Source organism: Podarcis pityusensis, assembly GCF_964106645.2.
Source record: "Podarcis pityusensis genome assembly, chromosome: 14".
Lineage (NCBI taxonomy): Eukaryota > Metazoa > Chordata > Lepidosauria > Squamata > Lacertidae > Podarcis > Podarcis pityusensis.
The window spans coordinates 48,695,334-48,718,171 of NC_138039.1; the positions used below are offsets into that span (position 1 = coordinate 48,695,334).

Below are 22,838 nucleotides of genomic sequence, written 5' to 3' on the forward strand. Positions count from 1 at the left end.
TTGTAGGCCAAAAACATCTGGAGGGCCGAGGCTGAGGAAGCCTAGTGTAATTACATTATTAAGAGGGGCCATTCTCAAAAAAGTTACCTTAATTCAGCCCACAGTCCATTGAATCTCTTGATTTATTGTAATTCAACCTTTCACATTGCCTAAAACTTTGCACACAGGGCAATCCGATACACGTCTACTCATAAGTAAGTCCTACTGAGTTCCGTAGGACTTATTTCCTAGTAAGAGTGCATGAGATTATAAGCCAACACACTTAACTGTTTTGATTTGCTGACTGCTGTACCCATGAAAAAATCAGGTAACTATTAAAAAAAAATCATTTGTGAAGTATATTGCTTAGCACATGTTAACACTTGACCCTTTTCCAACAAAAGAAAAGGGGTTATTATTTTATCTGGGGGAAAGTTTTTATTATTCCTAATTTGTGCCCTTGAATACTGCACTATGTTTTAGAAATGACCTCATTTCAGGTTAGCCTATGCCAAAAAATATATTTCTTATTTGGCCTTCCTGCAAAAAAACCCTATTGGTTGGAAAAAGTTATTTCCTGGAGCAGAAATCCTTTCCACCACAATGGTGTGTTGGCTCAGCCGTATATTTTATAAATCCATTTCTCTGTGTGCACGCCATGTTGACGCTGCAGTAGTGAAATTAGACCTGCATTTAGGTGACAGCAGCCCTTCTGGCAAGCAGGTTTTCTGCAGGGAGGAGGGGAAGAACCGAGAGCATCAGCTGCTGATGCAGCAGCTCCTAAGGCACATCTACACTTTCGTTTGTACTGCGATTCCTAGGCACGAGTCCAATAGGTTTTTCTTTTGTCCTACTGCTTTCACAGGGAAAACTTGTTGTTTACTGCTGATTCAGAACAAATGCCAACCTGTGCCTAGACAAATGGAAGTGTGAATGAGCCCCTGGCTGGAAAAGGGGCAGGAAAGTTAACGCTAGGGCACAGAGCTGCAGTTAACTCTGGGACTCCCTCACTCTTGGGATAGGTAAAGGTAAAGGGACCACTGACCATTAGGTCCAGTCGCGGATGACTCTAGGGTTGTGGCACTCATCTCACTTTACTGGCCGAGGGAGCTGGTGTTTTTCTGCAAACAGCTTCTGAGTCATGTGGCCAGCATGAACCAGCGAACCAGAGCAGCGCCATTTACCTTCCCGCCAGAGCGGTACCTATTTATCTACTTGCACTTTAACGTGCTTTCGAACTGGTAGGTTGGCAGGAGAAGGGACCAAGTAACGGGAGCTCACCCCGTCGCAGGGATTCGAATCGCCGACCTTCTGATCAGCAAGCCCTAGGCTCAGTGGTTTAGACCACAGCACCACCCGCGCTGGAAAAGGGGCAGGAAAGTTAATACTAGGGCAGAGAGCTGCAGTTAGCTCTGGGACTCCCTCACTCTTGGGATAAGAGAGGGTATAATGACAGATCTTCCCTAGTAGGCCCCCTCCCAGTGCAACAAATTAAGCTAGCAGAGGGAACACTAGCAGGTTAGTCATTTGCAGGCATCTTAATACTAGTTTCTGGAAGCCACAGGAGGGGAGAGTGCTTTTGTGCTCATGTCCAGCTTGTCAGCATCCCACAGGCACTTCTCTATCCACTGTGAGAACTGAATGCTGGACTAGATGGGCCATTGGCCTAAGATGTATGGAGAATGTTGTGGCCCAAATGCCACGCAGAGGAGACGATTATAATAGGTTTTAGGGCAAAAGAGTGTGTGTAAGAAAGGTATTGATTGCTAAAGCCAGACAATTATCTAGCTATCTAGCATTTGTATACCGCCCTATACCAGCATGCTTATCTGGAGCATACATGGGGTTTATTTCTGGGTAGCAGGGAGAGAAAGCCTTTCAGAAACCACTTTTTCCTGAGAGTTGGGAAGAGCTGGTGGCTTTTGTGCAGGCAGCTAAAGCCAGTTCAAAAGAGGGACTGTGTACCCCAAATTCACTTTTTACTAGACAGATTTGGATGTTTCTTGAACAGAAGCCTTCCTTGACGTGATGTCCTCCAAAAGTTTTGGATCACAGCTCCCATCAGTCCCAGTATCATATAACCTTGTTGGCTGAGGCTGATGGGATCTGTAGCCCAGAACATCTGGAGAGCACCAGGCTGGGGAAGCTTTGCTGTAGGACAGAAAGAAGAATCTCTATACATCATGGAAAGCGAAGTCTCTGGCAAGCTGTTTCTCCCTCTCTTGAAACACACACACAAATATATTTATATGCAACAGAATGATCTGAGGATACACAATGCAGGTACTTATTGAAGCTAAGCAGGCCTGGGTCTGCTCAGTGCCTAGATAGGAGACGTCTTTGAGTTCCATGTGATGGTCAGTGTTGGACTGGAACATGGGATTCCAGGGTTCAAATCCACACTCTGCCATGAAGCTCACCATTTTATGTTACCTATGGATTTTTATATTCTTGTGCAGCTAGGAATTTCTTGGTAAGAGTCAAGCTTGGCTGCCATCTATCACAGTAGTTTCTGAGGAAGCACCAAAATGAAAACATATTCTGGAATTTTCACCCTATTAAATTTGCTGCTGCGTGGAATTTGTACATCAGCTTTATTTGATGCATCAGACATGCCACCTGTCTTCACACATGTGGAATTCATATAACTTATATTGGACTATTATTTATGTTACATACAGTTTTCATGGACTGTTATTTCTGTTTTAGATAGCCTTCATATTGATTGTTCAACTTCAATAAAACTTAAATTTTGTATCATGTTGCATTTTCATTGATACGTGGGTCTTCAGTTGTTTATTGGTTGTTATCCATATCTGTATTACATTATATCATATTATGCTGGAGGCTTGAGTCCACTGTTGTATATGAGCTTTATCACCTATTTATCATTTTTGTCATTGATTGGTCCGTGGCTTGTATATTTTGTGTGCGTTATGGAGGGAACTCCTCTTTTTGGTTTACTCTGAATTCCCCACTCAGCCGACGAAGCTCACTGAGTGAACTTGGGCCACTTCCTGTCTCTCAGCCCAACCTCCCTCACAGGGCTTTTGCTAAGGACAAAATGAGGCGTGAGGAAACCAGGTCCACCACCATGATCTCCATGGATGAAACATCAGCAGAGAGGGGTCCTCTTTCAGTTCTCTTGCCTTCAGGGGCTGGGGCTGGGGGGCTGGGAGAGGGCCTTCTCTGTGGCACCCAAAAGCTGTGGAATTCCCTTTTCACAGAGGTGTGTCTCACACCATCTCCTGACACGGATCCCCCCCAAAATGCCACTGCCTGTCCCCCCAACAAAAGTCCTGACTATGCCCATGTCTTGACCCTGGCCTTTGACCCCAGAGAGGTATGGCTTTAGGACCCACCCTATTCTTTTGATTGTAAATTGTTCTAACTGGTTCTAATGTTTATCCATAGAAACTGCTATTCCATGGCACATTGTTTCTTTCTTTCTTTTTAAAAAATATTTTTATTAAGCAATTTCAACTTAACAAATTATCAAACCATGTAATCACATACATTATTTTCCCCCTCCCCCCTTCCATCCCTCCCTCCCCCAACCACCAGGGACTTCCCTCAGCTCCTCTCTCTGATTTCTCTGCACATATTATTCTCTGCATGTTATAAAATTATACCTCTCCTTGCCTTGTCTATCTATCATGTTATCAACCAATAAATTTGTGTATGTTTATTCAAAACCTGCCAAGGAGTCCAGTTCATTTTGTTGTCTTTTTAGATAATTTATGAAAAGCTCCCATTCTTCCTTAAAGTCACAGTTGTCCTTGTCCCGCAGTTTGTATGTCAGTTTAGCCAACTCTGCATAACTCATCAATTTTTCTTGCCACTGTTCTTTTGTTGGGATTTCCTCATTCTTCCATCCTTGTGCTATCAAGACTCTTGCCGCTGTTGTCGCATACATAAAAAAAATATTTGTTTTTCTTGGCAGGTCTTTGTCCTACAATCCCTCACAAAAATGCTTCTGGTTTTTTTTACAAATGTCATTTTAAACGTTTTTTTCAATTCATTGTATATCATTTCCCTTTTTTTTTTTAACTTCTCTACATTCCCACCACATATGATAAAAAGTCCCTTCTTTTTATTTACATTTCCAACATATGTTTGACCCGGTTTTATACATTTTTGCTATCTGTACTGGTGTAATATACCATCTATACATCATTTTCATGTAATTTTCTTTCAAAAGAGAACAGTTTGTAAATTTCAAATTTACTTTCCACAATGGCACATTGTTTCTTGAGACAGAAGTTCTATATAGCCATTGTGATTTCCAGCTACAGAATAATACAGAAGGGCCACAGAATAATAGAATTGTCGCGTTGGAAGGGACCACGAGGGTCATCTAGTCCAACCTCCTGCAACGCACGAATCTTCCGCCCCAATGCAGGGCTTGAACCAGAGGCACTGGGTATAGCAAGTGCAAGGGGCTACAGCCCCCTCAATATTTTGAGGCAGGGTGCTGACCCTCCCCATACTGAGGGGGCCGCCCTCCCCCACTGCCCGCGCATGGCAGGTTGGGGTGGGAGGTTTGGAGGGTGATTTTTGCACCATGTTCCCCTGCTGCGATTGCCAGAGTGTCCTGGCAGGCATGGCCCAATGGGGGGAGGCATCAAGCGTGTGACATCATACACACACGATGACCCCCCCCCCCAATGTTGGGCCCAACTCGGCATGCCTGGCTCGCACCCATGGCCCTGAGATTAAGTGTCTCATGTTCTACCGACTGAACTATTCCAGGGATGTTTTCTATTTGAAGAATGGAGGCTAACTAAGTTGTAGCTGGTGTGTGTGTGTGTCCCCAACAACATTTTAAGACCCATAGATGTTCCAACTCTGCCAAAATTTTATATAAAACACAGGACCTAGGTCTATTATCTCAGCAGTTTCTATATTCAACAACTGTTAATTGTGCACATGGAAATCCATTCCCCATGTTTGTCGTATAACTCAGTTACCAGATACAATTTTGTCCAGCACCTCTCTCTGACGTGAGCGTAACTAAGCCAGTGGCTGCCAGCTGTGACACAGTTGCGCCAGAAGAGAACAGCTGTTGGTATAATGAACAGAAACAGGCCAGGTAGGGAGGTGCAAATGAGGAGGAGATTACACATGTGGAGAAGTTGCGGGATCAAAAGGAAGTGGAGACCTGGGCTCTAGGGTATTCACACGAGAACCCATTTTCAAAAAAGTTTGGCTCTGTGTGGACACTGCACGATGGAACCTCCACAGAGAGGATCAACACTGAATCCACTCTGACACCTTTGTGGCTGGCTTCAGTGGCAGAGCATCACTTTTGCATGCAGAAGGTCCCAGGTTCCATCTCCAGGTGGGGCTGAGGGAAAACTCCAGCCTGAAATCCTGGAGAGCTGCTGCCACTCACTGTAGACAACACCAAACTAGATGGGGTAACTGTGCCCCTGAAGGACCAGGTGTACAGCCTGGGAGTCATTTTGGACTCGCAGCTGTCCATGGAGGTGCAGGTCAATTCTGTGTCCAGGGCAGCTGTCTACCAGCTCCATCTGGTATGTAGGCTGAGACCCTACCTGCCTACGGACTGTCTTGTCAGAGTGGTGCATGCTCTAGTTATCTCCCGCTTGGACTACTGCAATGCACTCTACGTGGGGCTACCTTTGAAGGTGACCCGGAAACTGCAGTTAATTCAGAATGCAGCAGCTAGACTGGTGACTGGGAGTGGCTCCCAGGACCGCATAACACCGGTCCTGAGAGATCTGCATTGGCTCCCAGTATGTTTCCGAGCACAATTCAAAGTGTTGGTGCTGACCTTTAAAGCCCTAAACGGCCTCGGTCCTGTATACCTGGAGGAGCGTCTCCACCCCCATCGTTCAGCCTGGACACTGAGATCCAGCGCCAAGGGCCTTCTGGCGTTTCCCTCATTGCGAGAAGTGAGGTTACAGGGAACCAGAAAGAGGGCCTTCTCGGTAGTGGCGCCCGCCCTGTGGAACGCCCTCCCTTCAGACGTGAAAGAAATAAGCAGCTATCTTCTTTTTAAAAGACATCTGAAGGCAGCCCTGTTTAGGGAAGTTTTTAATATTTAATGCTGTATTGTTTTTAATTCTTGATTGGAAGCCACCTAGAGTGGCTGGGGTAACTCAGCCAGATGGGTGGGGTATAAATAATAAATTATTATTATTATTATGGACCAATGGTCTGCCTCAGCAGAAGGCAGCTTCCTGCCATCACCAACTCCATGAACTTCTCTTTGATCGCCACATTCTGTAGCAGCAGATTCTGTAAATGTATTATGTGCAGAATTTCTTTTTAAAATCTGTGTTGAATCTACTGCCAAACCTTCTGCCTTTCTTATGAGTAAGTTGGCATAGGTTCAGAGTGCGAGTTTGAAAACCTTCATGTGCCAGAAGTGTGTCTGAATTCAAACTTCTTCTTTTTTAAAGAGTAATAAAATTACCAACAATTAAATGACATTCTAGTCTGTGATAGTGTGGCAGGTAAGCTGAGTATTTTCGGAATAAGCTGCTGGGAGGCAAGAGAAAAAGTGCCTATGACAACCCCAAATAATCCCTGTTGTTCCTGAATAGGTGTGATACTGGGTTAGCCAGATTGTCTGCTGAACACAAAGTTACCTACGAAAGACTACAGAACCTAAGCAAAGATCAGCAGGCGACCAAGTTGATATTGGAGTCTAAAATAAAAGAAGCAGAAATACAGGTAAGATATGAAAAAATAATGGATCCCACATAATTCTTAGTTACTGTTTTAGATGTATCTGCTTTCCAGTTATGAGTATCAGGGAAAACTGGAGTATTTTCCACTTCTAAAAAAAATATCGGCATAGGGCAGCCGCAGCTGAAAAAGTGAACACAACCACAGCTCCATGAAGGAGAGCATAGTGTCCAGATCTTGAAAAGTCACATTTCCTCTTTATTCCATGCTGGACAGATTGCACCTGGGGTACTCTGTCCAGTTCTGGGTACCACATTTAAGAAGAGTGTAGACCAATGGGAGTGTGTCCAGAGAAGAGTGATCAGGATAGAAACCAAGTCCTATAAGGAATGGCTGAAAAATCTGGGTCTGCTTAGCCCGGAGAAGAACAGATGAAGGGGAGATGTGATGGCAGTTTTAAGCTATCCGACGGGATGTCTTGCACACAAAAGATGGAGCAGGCATTTGTTCTCTCTCGGGCCAGAGTAGCAGGACTGACATCAAGGATGGAAAGCAAACTGGAGTGAGACAAACCATGAGCTCAGGATCTGACAGCATGCTAAGCCAAGCCATAGTTTAGTGCAGCCAGCTGTTCAGCAGCAGCAGGACCAGAAGATGAGTAAAGTGGCTGTGATCTGTCTGGGTCCACACACCCACACTAAACCATGATTTGGCTTATTGATGCATATGAACCACCTACACACATACATATTAGTACAGAGCGGGGAAATTGTAGGCTATGTGCCCAGATGGCCATGAAATGCAAAAGACAAGCATCTGTGACAATTCCATGTAAACAAGAGATGTGCATTGACCATTTAGAAGAGCAATAACTGACAAGGTGATTGTCCAGGGAGGGTCTTTTGAGAGGTGGCAATCTCTGTTGAGTGTTTTGAAGAGAGAGCGCTGCCACAGCTTAGAGAAGGTGACACACTACACCTCCAGCTAAGGGGTTGTGGGGGACAGAGCCTGATGCCAACAGTGCATGTGCAAAATAGTTGGCAATGGAGAATGGGAGACAAAGAGAGCTGTGAGACAGCTGAAGACACCTGGAAGCTGAGAGGCTTCTCTCCTGGAAGCTGATTTGGGTTAGTGGATCTGTTGCTTTCTAGGAGTGCCACCTGTTTTCCCTCCACTTATGCTCTGCTGGCATATGTGAATATGAACCAAATGTTACAAAAACACCTCAGGTCCTCCAGAGGAAACCCAAATTCAGACAGTACACCTGCTGGAAGGTGGGAGCTTGTTTTGGCTTTCCCGGCATTCTGTTTGAGGTGGCTCACAAAGCTGCTTACAATGCCAATACAATTCTGGAATGCCCTCTGCTGGAGGCCCACCTGGCTTCATCACTGCTCACCTTTCGACGGTGACAGTTCGTGAAAGTCTTTGTGGCAGATGAATCTCATGTTGTTTGTAGATATGGGCAAATATAGTAGTTGAGGTTATGCCGTTCTGATGCTTTTGCCTTGTTTCATAATTTTTATTAACTGCCTTATATCCTTTGAAATCTGTTCGAATTGGGGAATTGGGGGTTCTTTTGGGATTGGAAGGCAGCAGGAAGAAAATGTCACAAACAGAAAATGTAAATGAGCCACCTGCCAGGCTGTAGCAGCAGATCTCCTGTATTAGCCGAGGTGGATGGATTACATCAGCAATCTCCTACCTTCTCAGACCCAGGATCCACTTTTAACCCAAATGCGCAATTGGGGACCCATTTTGTTAATCTTTTCCCATATATTTGCATGGTGGTGGTGGTGCCCCTGATGCAACCCACCTTGGATCAGGCCACAGCCTACCAGTGAAGACCAATGGACCAGATGAACTTTGAAATAACTCCCAACTCTATCTAGAGTTCTATGCACCACAATCCTGCATTTATTTCCCACTGCGTTCTGCCGGATGCCTTTGGGAAAACTGCAAACAGGTCCTGGAAATGTCTTCTGACCCATCTGTCTTCTTGAAGAAAGCTCGTGTTTGTTATCCTGCCTTGCCAAGGCCCACTCACAATCTGGAAAGTCATTTGCAAGGAAATTTGTTCCATAAAAATGTGTAAAGTCATCATCTCTCTCCCCCCCAACACACCCAGCCTGCATTACTCTGCAGCACTTTCTGTCTATTAGTCACGGTGGAAACACAATCCCATGACATCCAAAACAGCTGTATTTAGACATCTGTGGTTTTCCTCAGTAGGGGAAGAAGGTGGTCATCCTGAGTCCAGCAGGCTGGCTATGCATTCAGATTCTAAATTGGGAAATTAGCCCCCAGTTGACCCATTTTAGTTTTTATCTTCCAAATGCTGTGCAGTCTTAAGGTTCAGCAACAGGGATGGTGGGCCTCTTTTGCTCCTGAAATGCAAAACAACCTCCCACCACACTTACACTGTAGTACTAAGCACACCAGTCAGGAGTGGGAGAAGCTGTGTGAGGCTGCAATGAAATCAACCAGATATGTTCCTTTTTGCTACATTTTGAGCGTGGCCAAAAAGTGTGGCTAGAGATATATATATTTTTAATAAATAAAATTGTTATTGTTTCACTGCTTCCAGGGTAGCCTGCAACAAGCAATAGAAAATGGCTACCCTTGCCCTCAAAGGCAGAATATATAAATGAATACACATTATCTGGAATGAGGCAGTTTCGTGCTACTGGTTTCATGGAGCTTGAGATGAGTTTTCAGTTGCTCCCTGCAACCAGCAGTTTAGCTTGAGACTGCCATCCTTGGTTCACTCCTTTTTTACATGGAATCTAGTCAGCCCATTTTATCTTGCTGTTTTCTGTATATATAGTGCTATTTGTTAAAAAGAAAAAGAAGAAGAATGAGAAGAAACTAATAATTAACATCCCCCCCCGAATCCCCCACCCCAGTGGAGAAGCAAGGATGTACAACATGAAAGAGAAATTCAGAGAGGCTCATCAAGGAGCAAGTAATAGGCTACTCATGAGTAACAAGTGGGACCTGAAACAAAATGTTGCAGTGCATTCTTTATATCCTCTCAGGAGTGGTCCTGCCAGCCAGCCAGGCTCTCCCCTAGCGGACCATTCCGTTCCGCCCTCCTGACCCTCCCTCCTTTCCATTTTCCTTTTCTGACATTCATCATTGACGGATGAACATGCTTGGTCCACATTCAGCTGGAGTGTTTTAGGCAGCAGCAGGTGGGGAGGGCTTAGTTTTTTCTTTGAAACTTGGGGAAAAAAACACCAACTACTGCAAATATCGGGGTTTATGCCAAACTCTTACGTCCCAGTGGACCTGTCTCAACTCCAGTCGTGTCAGTACTCAGTCTCCTCAACTTGCTTTTGGAGGAAGCGATTCCCTGCTAGGGGCAGTGAAAGGGGACAAGGGTACTGCAAGCAGGAAACTTTTAATCAACACTGGAAGTGACCTTTGCTGATCTTGGCTTACTTTGGAGTAAACATTACAAAAACATCTTAGTTGTGGGGTAAGGGTACTGCTGGATAAGGGAGCACACACTCTCAAGTGCTGTGTGAAATGAGAGCTTTAATTTTGCTGACTGAAAGTCTGCAACAAAGGAACACCTCAGCAGCGCTTAAAGACCCCAGTATGCAAGAAAATGCAATCAGTGTAAGTGAATGTTTACATATATCTATATATAACCTCATGGTTGGTTACCTGGGTTTGGGAACAGGCATCTGTGGCATCTATTTCTGATCTCTCCTCTCTCTCTCTCTAGCTAGGAATGTGTGGGTGGTCAGTGCTTCCCTCTCCTCTTGCCCCCGCTTCTGCTGGGTGTTTTTCTATACAGCACAGTGCTTCTGCTAGTCCCTAGCAAAAGCTCACCATAGTGACAAGATCCAAACTTCAGCCTTCATAGACAAGACATCTGTCTAGCCTCTGAAACAGCCACTTTCTGCGTGATCGTTCAAGTGGGTTTCATTCCAAGCAACCAAAGGTGTAAGCGCAGGTGTCCCCTCCCTTGCAGAAAGGGCCAAGATGGCAGATCATCTCCATCCAAACGTTCTCTATTCTTTGGGGGAAAGGAGGGATCTCTCACAGTGGATGCCTGTTACAGGATGATTCTCATTCACTGGGCGGCCTTTTGCTTTCTTGAAGGATGTTGTGCAGTTGCCTAAAACCCAAATGAAAGAAGCTGTTTTACATACTCTTCCTGTTTCAGCTTCTTTCAGTTTTATCACTTTATCAGTTTTCACGCATTTCAGAGGTGTTTTATCCTTTGAAACCAGGATTAAGTAAACAGCTAGCAGAAGAAATGTTCTTTCCTCCCTTTCAGATTTCTCACCTTTTGAGCAGAATAGAGCAGTCAATCATGCAACAGGAAGCCAAACTGAAGCTCACATATAAAGAGAGCAACCAACAGCTCCACCTTCTGGACATAAAGTGAGTGTCACCATATATTTCAAAATCCATTTTTCTAAATTTGCGAAAGTTTGGTGTGAAACCACAGAAGACCTTTGGGGAAGCAACTTTCTGAGAACTGAAATAAAAGGCTTGCTTGCAAACCACAGTTGTCTATATTTAAATAGTGGGGGAAAAAATAATCAGGAAAAAGGCCTCACGTTACAAAACCTTTTAAAAAAAAATTGGACAACTTAATTGGGGATAAGCCTATTAAAGGCTGTTAGTTAAATAAATGGAGCCTCTTTGTTAAAAGGCAGTGTACTTCTAAGTACCAGATGTCAGGGGATGGACAACTGTGGAGAGGAGGGCTGCTTCTGTGTGATCTCCATATTCCCCAGGCTACTGTTCACTGCTGACCACAAATGAAAGTGGAATGCTGAGCTATAATGCAGCAATGGGATAGTTCTTGCCTCTTTAACCTTGCATGTTTCAACAGGAGCTCATTCATTTTCTTCAGGTCAGAGTCTTATGAATCCAAAACGATTGTTTTAAAATTCAATTTTGATGTAAGGTAAAGGTAAAGGGACCCCTGACCATTAGGTCCAGTCATGGCCAACTCTGGGGTTGCAGCACTCATCTCGCTTTATTGGCCGAGGGAGCCGGCGTACAGCTTCCGGGTCATGTGGCCAGCATGACTAAGCCGCTTCTGGCGAACCACAGCAGCGCACGGAAACGCTGTTTACCTTCCCGCCGGAGTGGTACCTATTTATCTACTTGCACTTTGACGTGCTTTCGAACTGCTAGGTTGGCAGGAGCAGGGACCAAGCAACGGGAGCTCACCCTGTCGTGGGGATTCAAACCGCGACCTTCTGATTGGCAAGTCCTAGGCTCTGTGGTTTAACCCACAGCGCCACCCGCATCCCATAATTAAACATTAACATTGTCTCAGATTTTAAATCACTAACTGATTAACTTGCCAAAATTTGGTATTTTACACTTTATCCTAATGAGGAGTGTTGCCCAAAAAGCCACACTAGAACAATATAAATTTAAATATTTGCAAGGAAATTCACGTCAAGTTAAGATCCCCCCCCCAAAAAAAATCACTTTAGTTCTGCCAAATTCATTCAGAGGTCATGTTTAAAAAATATTTCCTCTTAATGCATTTTATTCCCCTAGATTACAGGATGCCATTGATTACCTCAGTAACCAGATCTCATCTGCACGAAGCTGGATGGAACAGGAGCATGACCGGTTTGAGAAAGAGTTTCTGGAGAAGATTGATCAGCTGTCCCTGGCCATTAAGGAAAAAAGTGTACGTTTCGTGTCTTCCAAAAGCTCCTGAAAAGTAATTTTACAATCCTGGCCACCCCCCGCCCCACACAAACACACCTGGAAAGACCTTCACAACCCCGCTTCCAGATCTTGCTATGTGCGATTAGGGCTGGACCTCATGCCTGATATCCAGGGCCGCTCAGCCCAGGGGCTCCCCAAATGACCATCCAGGAGGCAGCAGCAAACAGACTCACCATCAGCACCTGAGTCCACCAGGGGCCGGTGCTGGTCACCATGGTAGCCTTGCTGTCCTCTGAATTATTAAAACATTTTCGAGTTAATGGGATGTGCATGGTTACAGATGCTCGTTTTAATTATTTTTACTTTAAATAAATAGGTTATCCTTTAATGCAACAAAAAGTATGTTTATTCATAAGCCAGATGTTTAGCAGCAAAAACAAACTCCACTCTATTCCTGCAGATGTAATGTAGACTTTGAGTTGTGAGTTTAAACTGAGAAACTACTACTGCTCAGGGTATTCTTTTTATAAAAAGATCAGAGTTGCCAACTGTTTTTTGTTTTCTGCTCCAATATATCAAGAATGTAAAACTTCACAACTTAATAAATATACATGGTGCCTAAAGGGGGCCTCTGTAAGACCACTGAGTCCAAGGTCTAAAATCGCTTAGCCACACCACTGCTATGGGCTCTGGAAATATATTGTTACTTCAACACCTCCCCAATCTTCCTATGCCCTCTATAAAATTGTTCTGAGGCCCCTCACTATACATATTTGATCCTAGTTTGTTTTAACTAAGCATGGTTAGAATAAAACACAGTTCCCCGATTTCAGATGTAATAGAAAACTATAGGTAGCTCGTCCTAAACCAAATCTGAAGCTTCCATTTTCCAAGGAGAATGAAAGGAGCATTCAAGCCTGAGATTTATTCTCATAAGAGGAAGCCAGTTCCCAATTTTATTTGAACTGAGTTTCAGCCTCCTGCTGTGCTGCCTTAATGCCTCCTGAGCCAAGCCATCTCACCTTTATTTGTGCCAGGGAAATCCTGCAAAAAACCCTTGCAGACCACAGGCCTTGGTTTGCGTGGGGTCCCAGTGAGGGTTGCACTTCCTGAATGACTTAGCCTAGAAATTAACCATGTGGCAGTTTTATCTTATCATTGCAAGTCTTAAATTGTTTGACTGATCCCAGGAAATGGACAGCAGGGCCTTAGAGATGCAATTCAGCGAGATCCAAGGGAAACTTAATAAAATGGAAGACGGGCAAAAGATCACCACGGAAGAACACGGAGCAAAGAAGACCGAAGACAGAATCAACATCCAGCTCAGCAAGCTTCAGATGGATATTAATGAAGATATAAAAGAGGTGAAAGCCGAGGTTAATGCTGGTAAGAATGTGTTTATTGATGTAATAACCTGGCCAGTGTTGTGGCTCCCACTCAAAAATGACAACAGGGGCACTTTATTGGAAGTAAAGAAAACTAATGGTGCCAACTCAGCATTGGAGAAAGAGCGACTATCAGGGCCAAGGTTAAGGTGTCCAAATAAATATATAAATTAAAATTTCCACCAGCCCTGTTAGGCGGACTTTTTCTGAAAAACCTTCCATGCTGATAAAGAAATTGGGATTACTTATTGATGAAAAGCTTTCATGGAAACCCTATCAGGATGCAATCAAGCTATTATCTGCCCGCTCTTCTGGACAGCTATACAGGTTCCTCTGCTCAAAATTAATCAATCCAGCCATCAAGATCTGCATGTCAAATTTCATTGCACAAATGCTCTATGGGGCTAAGATTTGGGAAGCGGTATCAAATCAGAACTAGAAGCCCAACAAAATAAATTCATGAGGCAGATATTGGGGCTTCCACAAGCGACGCTGGCAACTCACCCCGAGGCCAATTGGGTCTCCCCTCAATGACAGCCAGAATCAATCTAGCCCATCTCAGATACTGGTGCAGGCTAAATGCCTTTGAGGACCATATCCTTACCAAGCTCTGTTGGTTAGAGCAACTAAGGACAGGTGGCTGGGTGCAAAAGTGTCATGATAAGCTTAGGGCTTACAGTCTCCAAATGGATAAATATTTAGTCCTCAGTCCATGTGACCTAAGAAATTGGATCTTTGATCAGGATGCCAACCAAGATCCATTATGGTTGCCCATTATTCTATTTGGTGCCCCCAAATCAAGATCAACCACTCAAGGCCCCATTACCTTGAGACACTGACTTTCCTGCAGCTGTGTAGGGCGTTTGTGGAACTAAGATTCCAGCAGATGCCCTCAGAGTAATTAGAGGGGAGATACCTGGGAATTCCCCATATGGAACACAGGTGCATTTATGGATACAATCAAGCTGGGGATGTCGTGCATTTCCTGCTGCTTTGCCCTTTAAATTCAATGCACGGAGAATATTCCCCCCCCCATAAGATATTTATTAAGGTTTTCAAAATATTACAATATAGAAAAAGAAAAAAGAAAAATGCAAAAATAAAAATAGTTAAAAACACTTCATTCTTTCCATTACTTATCCTTCATTTGCTTATTTCCCGGACCTCCTCACGCCTCCCTTTTTTGTATTCCAGTTCAGTTTGTTAGTTCAGCAAATCCCTCCCCTCTTTGTATATCCTAGTCGTTAATCGTAAAGTATTATAATTTTAAATTTTTACCTATTAATAATCCATTTTTTCATATTCCCTTATAACATTTCAGCTAAAGACCACTTAGTTTCAATCCAACATCATTCTAACATTCATTAATTTTGCAATATTTCTGTAAATAATCTTTAAACTTTTCCCAATCTTCTTCCATCGACTCTTCTCCCTGGTCTCGGATTCTGCCAGTCATTTCCGCCAATTCCATATAGTCCATTTATTTTATTATTGGTTCTTGACTGTTTCTCAGGCCAATCCCCCCAGGAGGTGACAGTTGAGCTCCTAGCTGATAAAGATCTCCAAATTGCACATCAAGTTCACTCTGGCAGCTAAGAAGTTCTAGATAGGTGAATGCTTCCTAATTTTAAAACCTCATACTATAATTTTTTATGTTTTAACTTTTATAGGTCATGTTGCATGATTTCAGCCTTGATCTTATCCCCTGCTGTACATTGTAAAGGCCTTTGGCTATATACAATAAATTGATTGATTGATTGATTAAGCTAAACTGAAGATGAGACTTCCTTTTAGTGTCAGCATAGTTTGTTTAAAAATAAAAAGATAGCAAATGTTGTTTCAATTCTTCCCCTGTTTAGGATTTGCAACCATCTACGAGAGCATTGGATCTCTGCGGCAGGTTCTTGAAGCCAAAATGAAACTGGATAAGGAAGAGCTGCAGAAGCAGATTCAGCAAATGAAGTAAAGGCATCTGAATGCAGCTCACCTGAGCAGCTGGAAGAAAAATGGATCTGGTCTGCCTATAATGTTGATCCAGGCTGTGATATAAATCTGATGCATGGACAGAGCTAGGTGCTCCCAATCTTGTGGAGCTGTATGGTTACTGTAAATAGTAAAAAGACAGCATTGCTATCAAAAATACTTTTTACGGAAGACCTGTGAGGACCACTGCCCTGTAACTCCTGATCTAAGCTCCATTGACTCCAGAAGAGCTGTCTCACATAACTTGGGTCACAGATTTTTGTCAGGGCCTCCAAATGCTTGAGCAGAGGCATGTATTCCAACATGCTGAAGGATGCAAGATCTCTAGTCTGCAATTCAGGTCAATTCAATCAGTTTCATTGACTACCATGGGACTGAATTGGGTTTAAATCTGTGCACTTTGGCCATCATTGAGTTCCGTTGTGAGACATAAAAGTGCTAATCTATATTCCACTAAATTCAAGAACAAAAATCCACCGGAGGACATCCAGAATCAGTCAGCTGGCAGTCATTGTGAGGATCCACCAGACCAGGTGTTTGCAACACAGCCTTCTGCTGAAGGTCTAATGCTCTATTGCATGTTACGGTCCTCCGTTGGTTTCACAGATGTATGTCCTGCCTTGTTTAATTTATTTATTTAAGACAGGGATGGGAAACCTGTGGTGTCCTTCCAGATACTGTGGGACTCCAACGCCCCCCCCCCCCATCCCTGATCACTGGCCAGGCTGGCTGCTGGGAGTAGGGGGCCCATCTCTTTATTTACGTACCGCTTCTCAGCAAACCCCAGAAAGTGGTTTTACATAAAAATGTTAAAACAATAAGTATTAATTAAAACCACGTACACGTAAAAGAGACAAGCTACAGGGAAAGAAAACTTTTTGAATGTGAGATCTCTCCTTGCCTCTGGACAGGATAGTTCTTGGCCATCCTTCTGTAGGTGGTTCTTGAGGGGAAGAGAGGCCACCTCAGCTTGCAGGGCGTGATGCGGCGATTGCCCAAGCTGCTCTGTCCATTTTCCATGCAAGGTATTGAGAAGGTTACAGTATTATTGCAAAAGGTTTGCGGCTTTCCCCATGAAAATCGTCTCTTAAAGCTCAATCCACAGAAAACCTGAATTGACATTTGCTCCAATTCAGCTTTAAACAGCAGGTTTTCATAGGGAAAGCTCAAGGGAAAACAAGAACAAAACACTCAGACAGGGAGCGTTAAAGCTTCAACCTCTGCCTGGAAGGGGCAGAGCAAAAGGTAAGCGTGGATAAGCCCTGTCTGTTCCCAGGATCCTTAATTTCCCCCTCCTCCCCTTCTGGGCTGCTCTCTCTTGCAACTCTTGCATCTTCTTGTGTCTTATGCCTTCCTCCTGGCTCCCTCAGTCTCTTATTCCTGCCTTCAGAGCTTTTGCCTTTTGCCCTGGCTAAACTGCTCAGGTCTTTGCCATCCTCCTGCCAATCCCCTCTGTCATGGTAGGCTACCTCATCCAATCACTGCCAGAGGCCTCATGGCCACTTGCTTTCCACACAGGAGATGCCAGGGCCAATTCCCAGAAGCCTCTTTGATTAGAAAAGTATCAGTTAATAGGATGATAGGCAGCGACTTTCCGGGGGTTTCAGGCAGGGAGTCTCTCTCAGTCCAACTGGAGATGCCATGAGGACCTCCATTGGACCCGAGACCTCCTGCAAGCAGAGCAGATGCTTTGCTGCTACCCCTTCCCCAAGTTCACAAGTCAAAGGGAAGACGTTTTGCTCTCAGAAACTCTGGAGAACCATAAGCTGCTCAGAAAGGACAACACTGGCCTAGAGGCAGCTGTGTATGTCCACCGCCACCAAATCCCCTCGTCTGTTATGAGACCCCGCTGCTCCTCAAAAAGCTCTCCAAGCCGTCTAGCCCAAGATTATCAAACTCCTGCCTTAGTTTCTCTTGGACAGTGTGAGAAAACCTCTTGGTCTGAGAGCTGAATGGCCTCTTGGCCAACCCTCCAAGGGACAGAGGCCGCAGTGGGCATGGCCAAACCACACATGTACAACACAAATGTACTTGCATGCAAAGAGCATGCACACTAATTATGCATTCCCTCCGCTCCCCTCCCCCTAGCAATTAGGCTGAAAAAGGGTATTTTGGCCTCTTTCAAGCCAAACTGCTGGAGGAGGCAGAGGTGTTCTTCCTGGAGGCTGCAGGAAGCAGGTTGCTCCATCCATCCTGCAACAATTGGGCTTGGTGGGGGAGGGACAGAAGACAGGAGCCAGCAGAAGACTTTTATCTAAGCCTAATTTTGTTGTGGGGGCTATTTTCAGCCATGGGGGTCTCTGTTCAATGGGAGGGGAGTCTAGGGCTAATGCAGCAATGGGCTTCTATACCCATGCATGTAAAATTTATATATAGCCATGGATAATTGCTGCTGGAGAAACCAGAGCCTGTTTTTTTAATGCCGAGACCAAATCTATGCATTTTGAAGCCCCATTTATTTTTCACTGAGGAATTAAACACACCTGCAACCAGGGCTGGCCCAATGTAGATGTTTATCGCCACCCCTGTTCCTGATGTAAATCTTCACTCACCCCTTCTTCCCTGGCGGGGGTGAGGGAACCATTTTGTGGTTCGCCTCAAGGCAAACATGCCTTGGGGGCCAGCCCTGCCTGCAGCTGTTTCCCACTGAAATCAGAGATACTTAACACTGCACTGTCACTGCAAACCTTTGGTTTGTGTTTGAGCCTTTCTACAAGACCCTTTCCCTGCTGTTTTCAGCCAGAACAGCAGGTGACTCTGTACAGGTGCTTTGGCAAGCAAGTATTTTGACAAAACGACCTTTCACTTTATTTCACCCCCCCCCCTTCTCTCTCTCTTGTGTTTCATTAAGATTAAGGGTCAATTTTTTGTAATATCGCATGGTGCTGCTGGATATTGTGCAACATTTCCTTCTGATTTATAAGAGTACAGTGGTACCTCGGGTTACATACGCTTCAGGTTACAGACTCTGCTAACCCATAAATAGTACCTTGGGTTAAGAACTTTGCTTCAGGGTGAGAACAGAAATCGTGCTCCGGCGGCGCGGCGGCAGCGGGAGGCCCCATTAGCTAAAGTGGTGCTTCAGGTTAAGAACAGTTTCAGGTTAAGAATGGACCTCCGGAATGAATTAATTACTTAACCCGAGGTACCACTGTATAATGAAGAGATACGCCAAGTGAATAGAAAATGCAGAACTGTAGTGTATATTGCTTGTGCCAGTATCATGGCCATTTCAGAGACAGAGAATGTGTTGGTGGGTCTGCCCCACTCATGGAAATTTAGGGAAGGGCCACAGCTCAGTGGAAGAGTAGATTCAATCCCCAGCATCTCCAGGTAGGCCTGAGAAAGTCTCCCCCCACCCCACCCCCCATCAGAGGCCCTGGACAGCTGCTGCTGTCAGTCAGTGTAAGTAATACTGAGCTAGATAGATCAATAGCCTGACTCATGTACGGTATATGACAGCTTCCTATATTCCTGATTTTCAGCTTTAATTTCTTAAAAATTAAACCTTTAGCCCTTTTAAAGTAAAAAATATACAGGCAGAATTCTATCAGAGGCTCTGTTAAGTCACAGACTTGCTCCCACCTCCCATTGTTTTGACCAATGAGCACAAAGGCACTGGTTTGACTGACATGTTCGATGTTTATTTCATAATTCTATTAAAATGTGATTTTATTACAATCTTGCATGGGTAAACAACTTTAGACATATTAAGTTAATTGCAACATAGGGCTTTCCTGTATTGCATGACGTACTGTGATTCCCCCCCCCCCCCCATATTCCCTATTTCTGGCTATGGGCTTCAGTCGCGTTGCTTGCCTAATTTGGGGGACTCCTTGTGCAATAATCCCACCTGCACTGGATTTGGAATACCTGTAGGCTGGTCAACAGCAAAGCCTGATAGGTTTGTTCATTTGCAGTTTCTACTTTGATGGTTTAGCTGGCGGTGGGAAGAAGCCATGCAGGACAATGTTTCATGGCATCAAATGCATTCTTTCATTCATTTGTTAAATTTATATACTGCCCTTCATCTGAGTCTTAGGGATGTTATGGTTGGCCGATTAATTTACTGTTAGTAACAAATTTCTCAGACATGCTTTGACACTTTTCATAGTCCAAATTACTATCTCCAGATCAAGTCCTACACTTAACAACTATTTTAAAGGACTAAAATAAGCCACTTTTGATATACTCTTGGACTGACCCTTCTTTTCTTGCTGCCCATGGCAGCCATTGTGCGCTGGCAGCCACAACACTTCTATTGAGCTGTGAGTATCGGCAGCACCCCATTATTTACCACAGTCACTGGGTGACTGTAAATTCCTGCAAGCACAGCAGAGCTGTGTGGGTGAGCATTCATACAAGTTTTGTTCTATTCCTTTTAGATTCCAGTGATGGAGTCTCCAAAATGCATGAAACACTTGCTGCAGAAGCAGAGGCATACCTAGGCTCCCTTGCACCCTTGGCAAGGAGCTATATCAGCACACACACACACCCGCCCTTGTCCCTTGTGCCTTCCTCCAGACTAGGAGCAGACTAGGGAGTGTGCGCATGTGCAGGCAGGCTCCTAGCCACTCTGAGCTACAGAGGAGAGCTTTGATTTTTGCGCCCTCCCGGGCCTGCACCCTTGGTAGAGGTCCCTCTGGCCAACCCCTAGAAGGGAGGGAGGGGTGGCAGCAGGCCTCTCTCCCTCTTGTGGAGCACAGAGCCAGTGAGTCTCAGAGGGCAGCACCTTCCCACAATCCAAGTGTGTATTTGCAGCCTCACTGCTTATGCACCAAACTCCGCTCTGCCCACAACTTTCACCTCCAACTTGGCAACCCACCAGGCACTTGGAAGACTATGAGAGCCATCGCAACTGGTTGTGGGGCCGTGGGCTGCTCTGCCCGTGGCTGCCCCTTCATTTTGCTTCCTCCTTGCACCAGCAGGATGGCACAGAGCAGTCTGACTTGCTCTGTTTTACTCTCACAGGGGAAATCAAAAGGTACCAACCATTCTCCGCAGTTGGCTATGGCCTGAGCTCCCACTTGAGAAACTTGGTTCCTTTTAAGGAAACAGGCAAGTCCCACCAACAGTATCTACGCTATGGATTCTCTAGAAGAGAGACATGAGCTGCAGAGGGACAGTTGTCTGGGACCCCCATTACTTTCAATGGTGCTTGCTCAAGAATTGGCTCATATCCATGGGTTGGAATGCATAAACTGCTCTTACACTCTGCGTATGCAGATTTTTAAACCAGCTTACTTCTCAGTGGGGCCCAGTCAAATGAAAAGCTCTTTGCTTCAGTGCTTTGAGACTGCTCTGCCCTGTTGTTGGTACAATCCAGTCCTGCAGCAGCCCAGAAAACACTACAAGTACCTTACAGCCCAGTTTATGTCCTTGTTTGTGCAGCAGAACACACTGTTCAGGATCATTATCTGGAGAGCAGAGTGGGCCCCTGATAATACAGAAGGTAGAATCGTGTTATACCATCAGGTTGTGAAGAAAGCATCGCAGAGGAAACACTTCACAAAACTAGAGCTGAGCATTTCCCCCCCCCTTCAGTGATAATAAAGTTCCATTATAAGAAAAATAATAAATTGTTATCAAGCGACAGTGTTTACCCACCAGCTGTGCACCTTGATTTGCAACATCTCGCAAAAGAGCTTACTGGAGGCTCTTTTGACTCAACTTTGTTAATGAAGTATAACTGCTGTAAAATTCAAAATCAAATGGCAGCTAAATCTCGTCCTGTTTACACAAAGCTAATGATAATGAATAAGCATTTCCAGGTATTTCTTCAACAGAATTGTGAGGGGAAAGAAATACATGTATTTTAGTTATCAATCTAACAAATATGCAGCCATAAATATTAGGAGAAAGTCCATTTAGCGTTTTATAAACAATAAAATACAGTTTATTGGTATTGTAAAAAATATAACTGTGAGAGGACAAATGAAAACAACAAATATGTATAGATTTGAATAATTTTTCCTGTAAAACTTTGCACAGACAATTCGATACAACTTAAGACATTCCAGTTGGTTACCTGGTTTTTGCGTTTTTGAATTATCTATTTTAAAAATCGTTTAAATCTGAATAAAATTGACATTTTCATGCTATACGTTATACTCTGTATTTTTTCCTGTCTCAACAAATAGTAATTTAAATCAGAATATGAATGGTAAGTTGCAGAATTGTTGATGAGAAACCTTCTGTTCTGCAAACCCAGAATCTTGGATGTATGTTAAGGAGAGAAAGAATATGTTTTTTATATATGTGTCAATCTGCCAACCCCAGGACCTTCAACAGGACCGTGTGCTGTTGTTAACATTTATTTAAAACTTTTGCAACTTTTAAAAACCACAACAAATCAATCAGCAAGATTAAATATAGCAATGCAGTAAAACAAAACAATGGCACAATATAATATACTCAGGGGCAGGCAGAAGGTAGATCATGCTCTTGGTACGGTATATCTTTTAGTGATTTGCAGTAGAATCATCAAGGTTCCTGATTCTCAATTGTTTAACAGTAATAACTCCCCACCCCCTCAATCCAAATTAGGCTGCTTAAAAGAAGCAACTTTAAGGGAAACCAGGAATAGATTTTTGTATGAAAGGAACGTGACATCAGTTATGGAACTAAAAACAAATTCCCAGGCTAAGATAAACTGAGAGGTGCCCTGTTTTGTTATTCTCCCTCCTTTTCCTTGTTTTTATTTTGCTCTTGGGTGCTGGACCTTTGCCTTGTAGGAGAAAACAAGCGTGGCCCAGATCTGTGCCTGAAAGTGTGTATTTCTCCCACAGAAGAACTAACCTGCAGAAGTAAAATTCACATGATGCTGTGACAGCTCAGAGGCATGTTTCTGGGGATAAGGAAAAACAAAACCTGGGATGTGGGATTGCTCCGCTGCCCAACTTGTCAGGGTGCCACTCCCCGCGGGTCCCTCCGGTCAACAAAGAAAGAGTCTCCAGTCAAGTTAGAAGAAGCAAAACGGCGGTCAGTAGACCCAATCTTTATTGTTGCAACAAGGTTCAAAACACACAGCGAGTAAGAACCCCAAGCAAGGGGTTGCACAGACTTTTAAAACTTCTCCCTCCTTTTCCATCATACACTTCCAATAGCATTAGCAGTACATCACAAATTTGTCATAAAAAGGAGTGGTTGGCATGTGGAAACATGAGCCTGTCACCCACCCCT

General features: G+C 44.1%; 1 protein-coding gene across 8 annotated transcripts in view; it reads left to right on the forward strand.

The window, feature by feature from the left end:
- FAM81A (family with sequence similarity 81 member A) overlaps positions 1-21,757 on the forward strand; it is a 47,993-nt gene extending 26,236 nt beyond the window's left edge. For all 8 annotated transcript variants that reach the window (XM_080980801.1, XM_080980804.1, XM_080980807.1 and 5 more), the window contains 5 exons: positions 6,552-6,681; positions 10,925-11,031; positions 12,172-12,307; positions 13,479-13,674; positions 15,533-21,757. In XM_080980801.1, the coding sequence (XP_080836927.1) occupies positions 6,552-6,681; positions 10,925-11,031; positions 12,172-12,307; positions 13,479-13,674; positions 15,533-15,639 (676 nt within the window). In that variant the 3' untranslated portion in view covers positions 15,640-21,757. The remainder of the gene's footprint in view (positions 1-6,551; positions 6,682-10,924; positions 11,032-12,171; positions 12,308-13,478; positions 13,675-15,532) is intronic.
- The last annotated feature ends 1,081 nt before the right edge of the window (positions 21,758-22,838 follow it).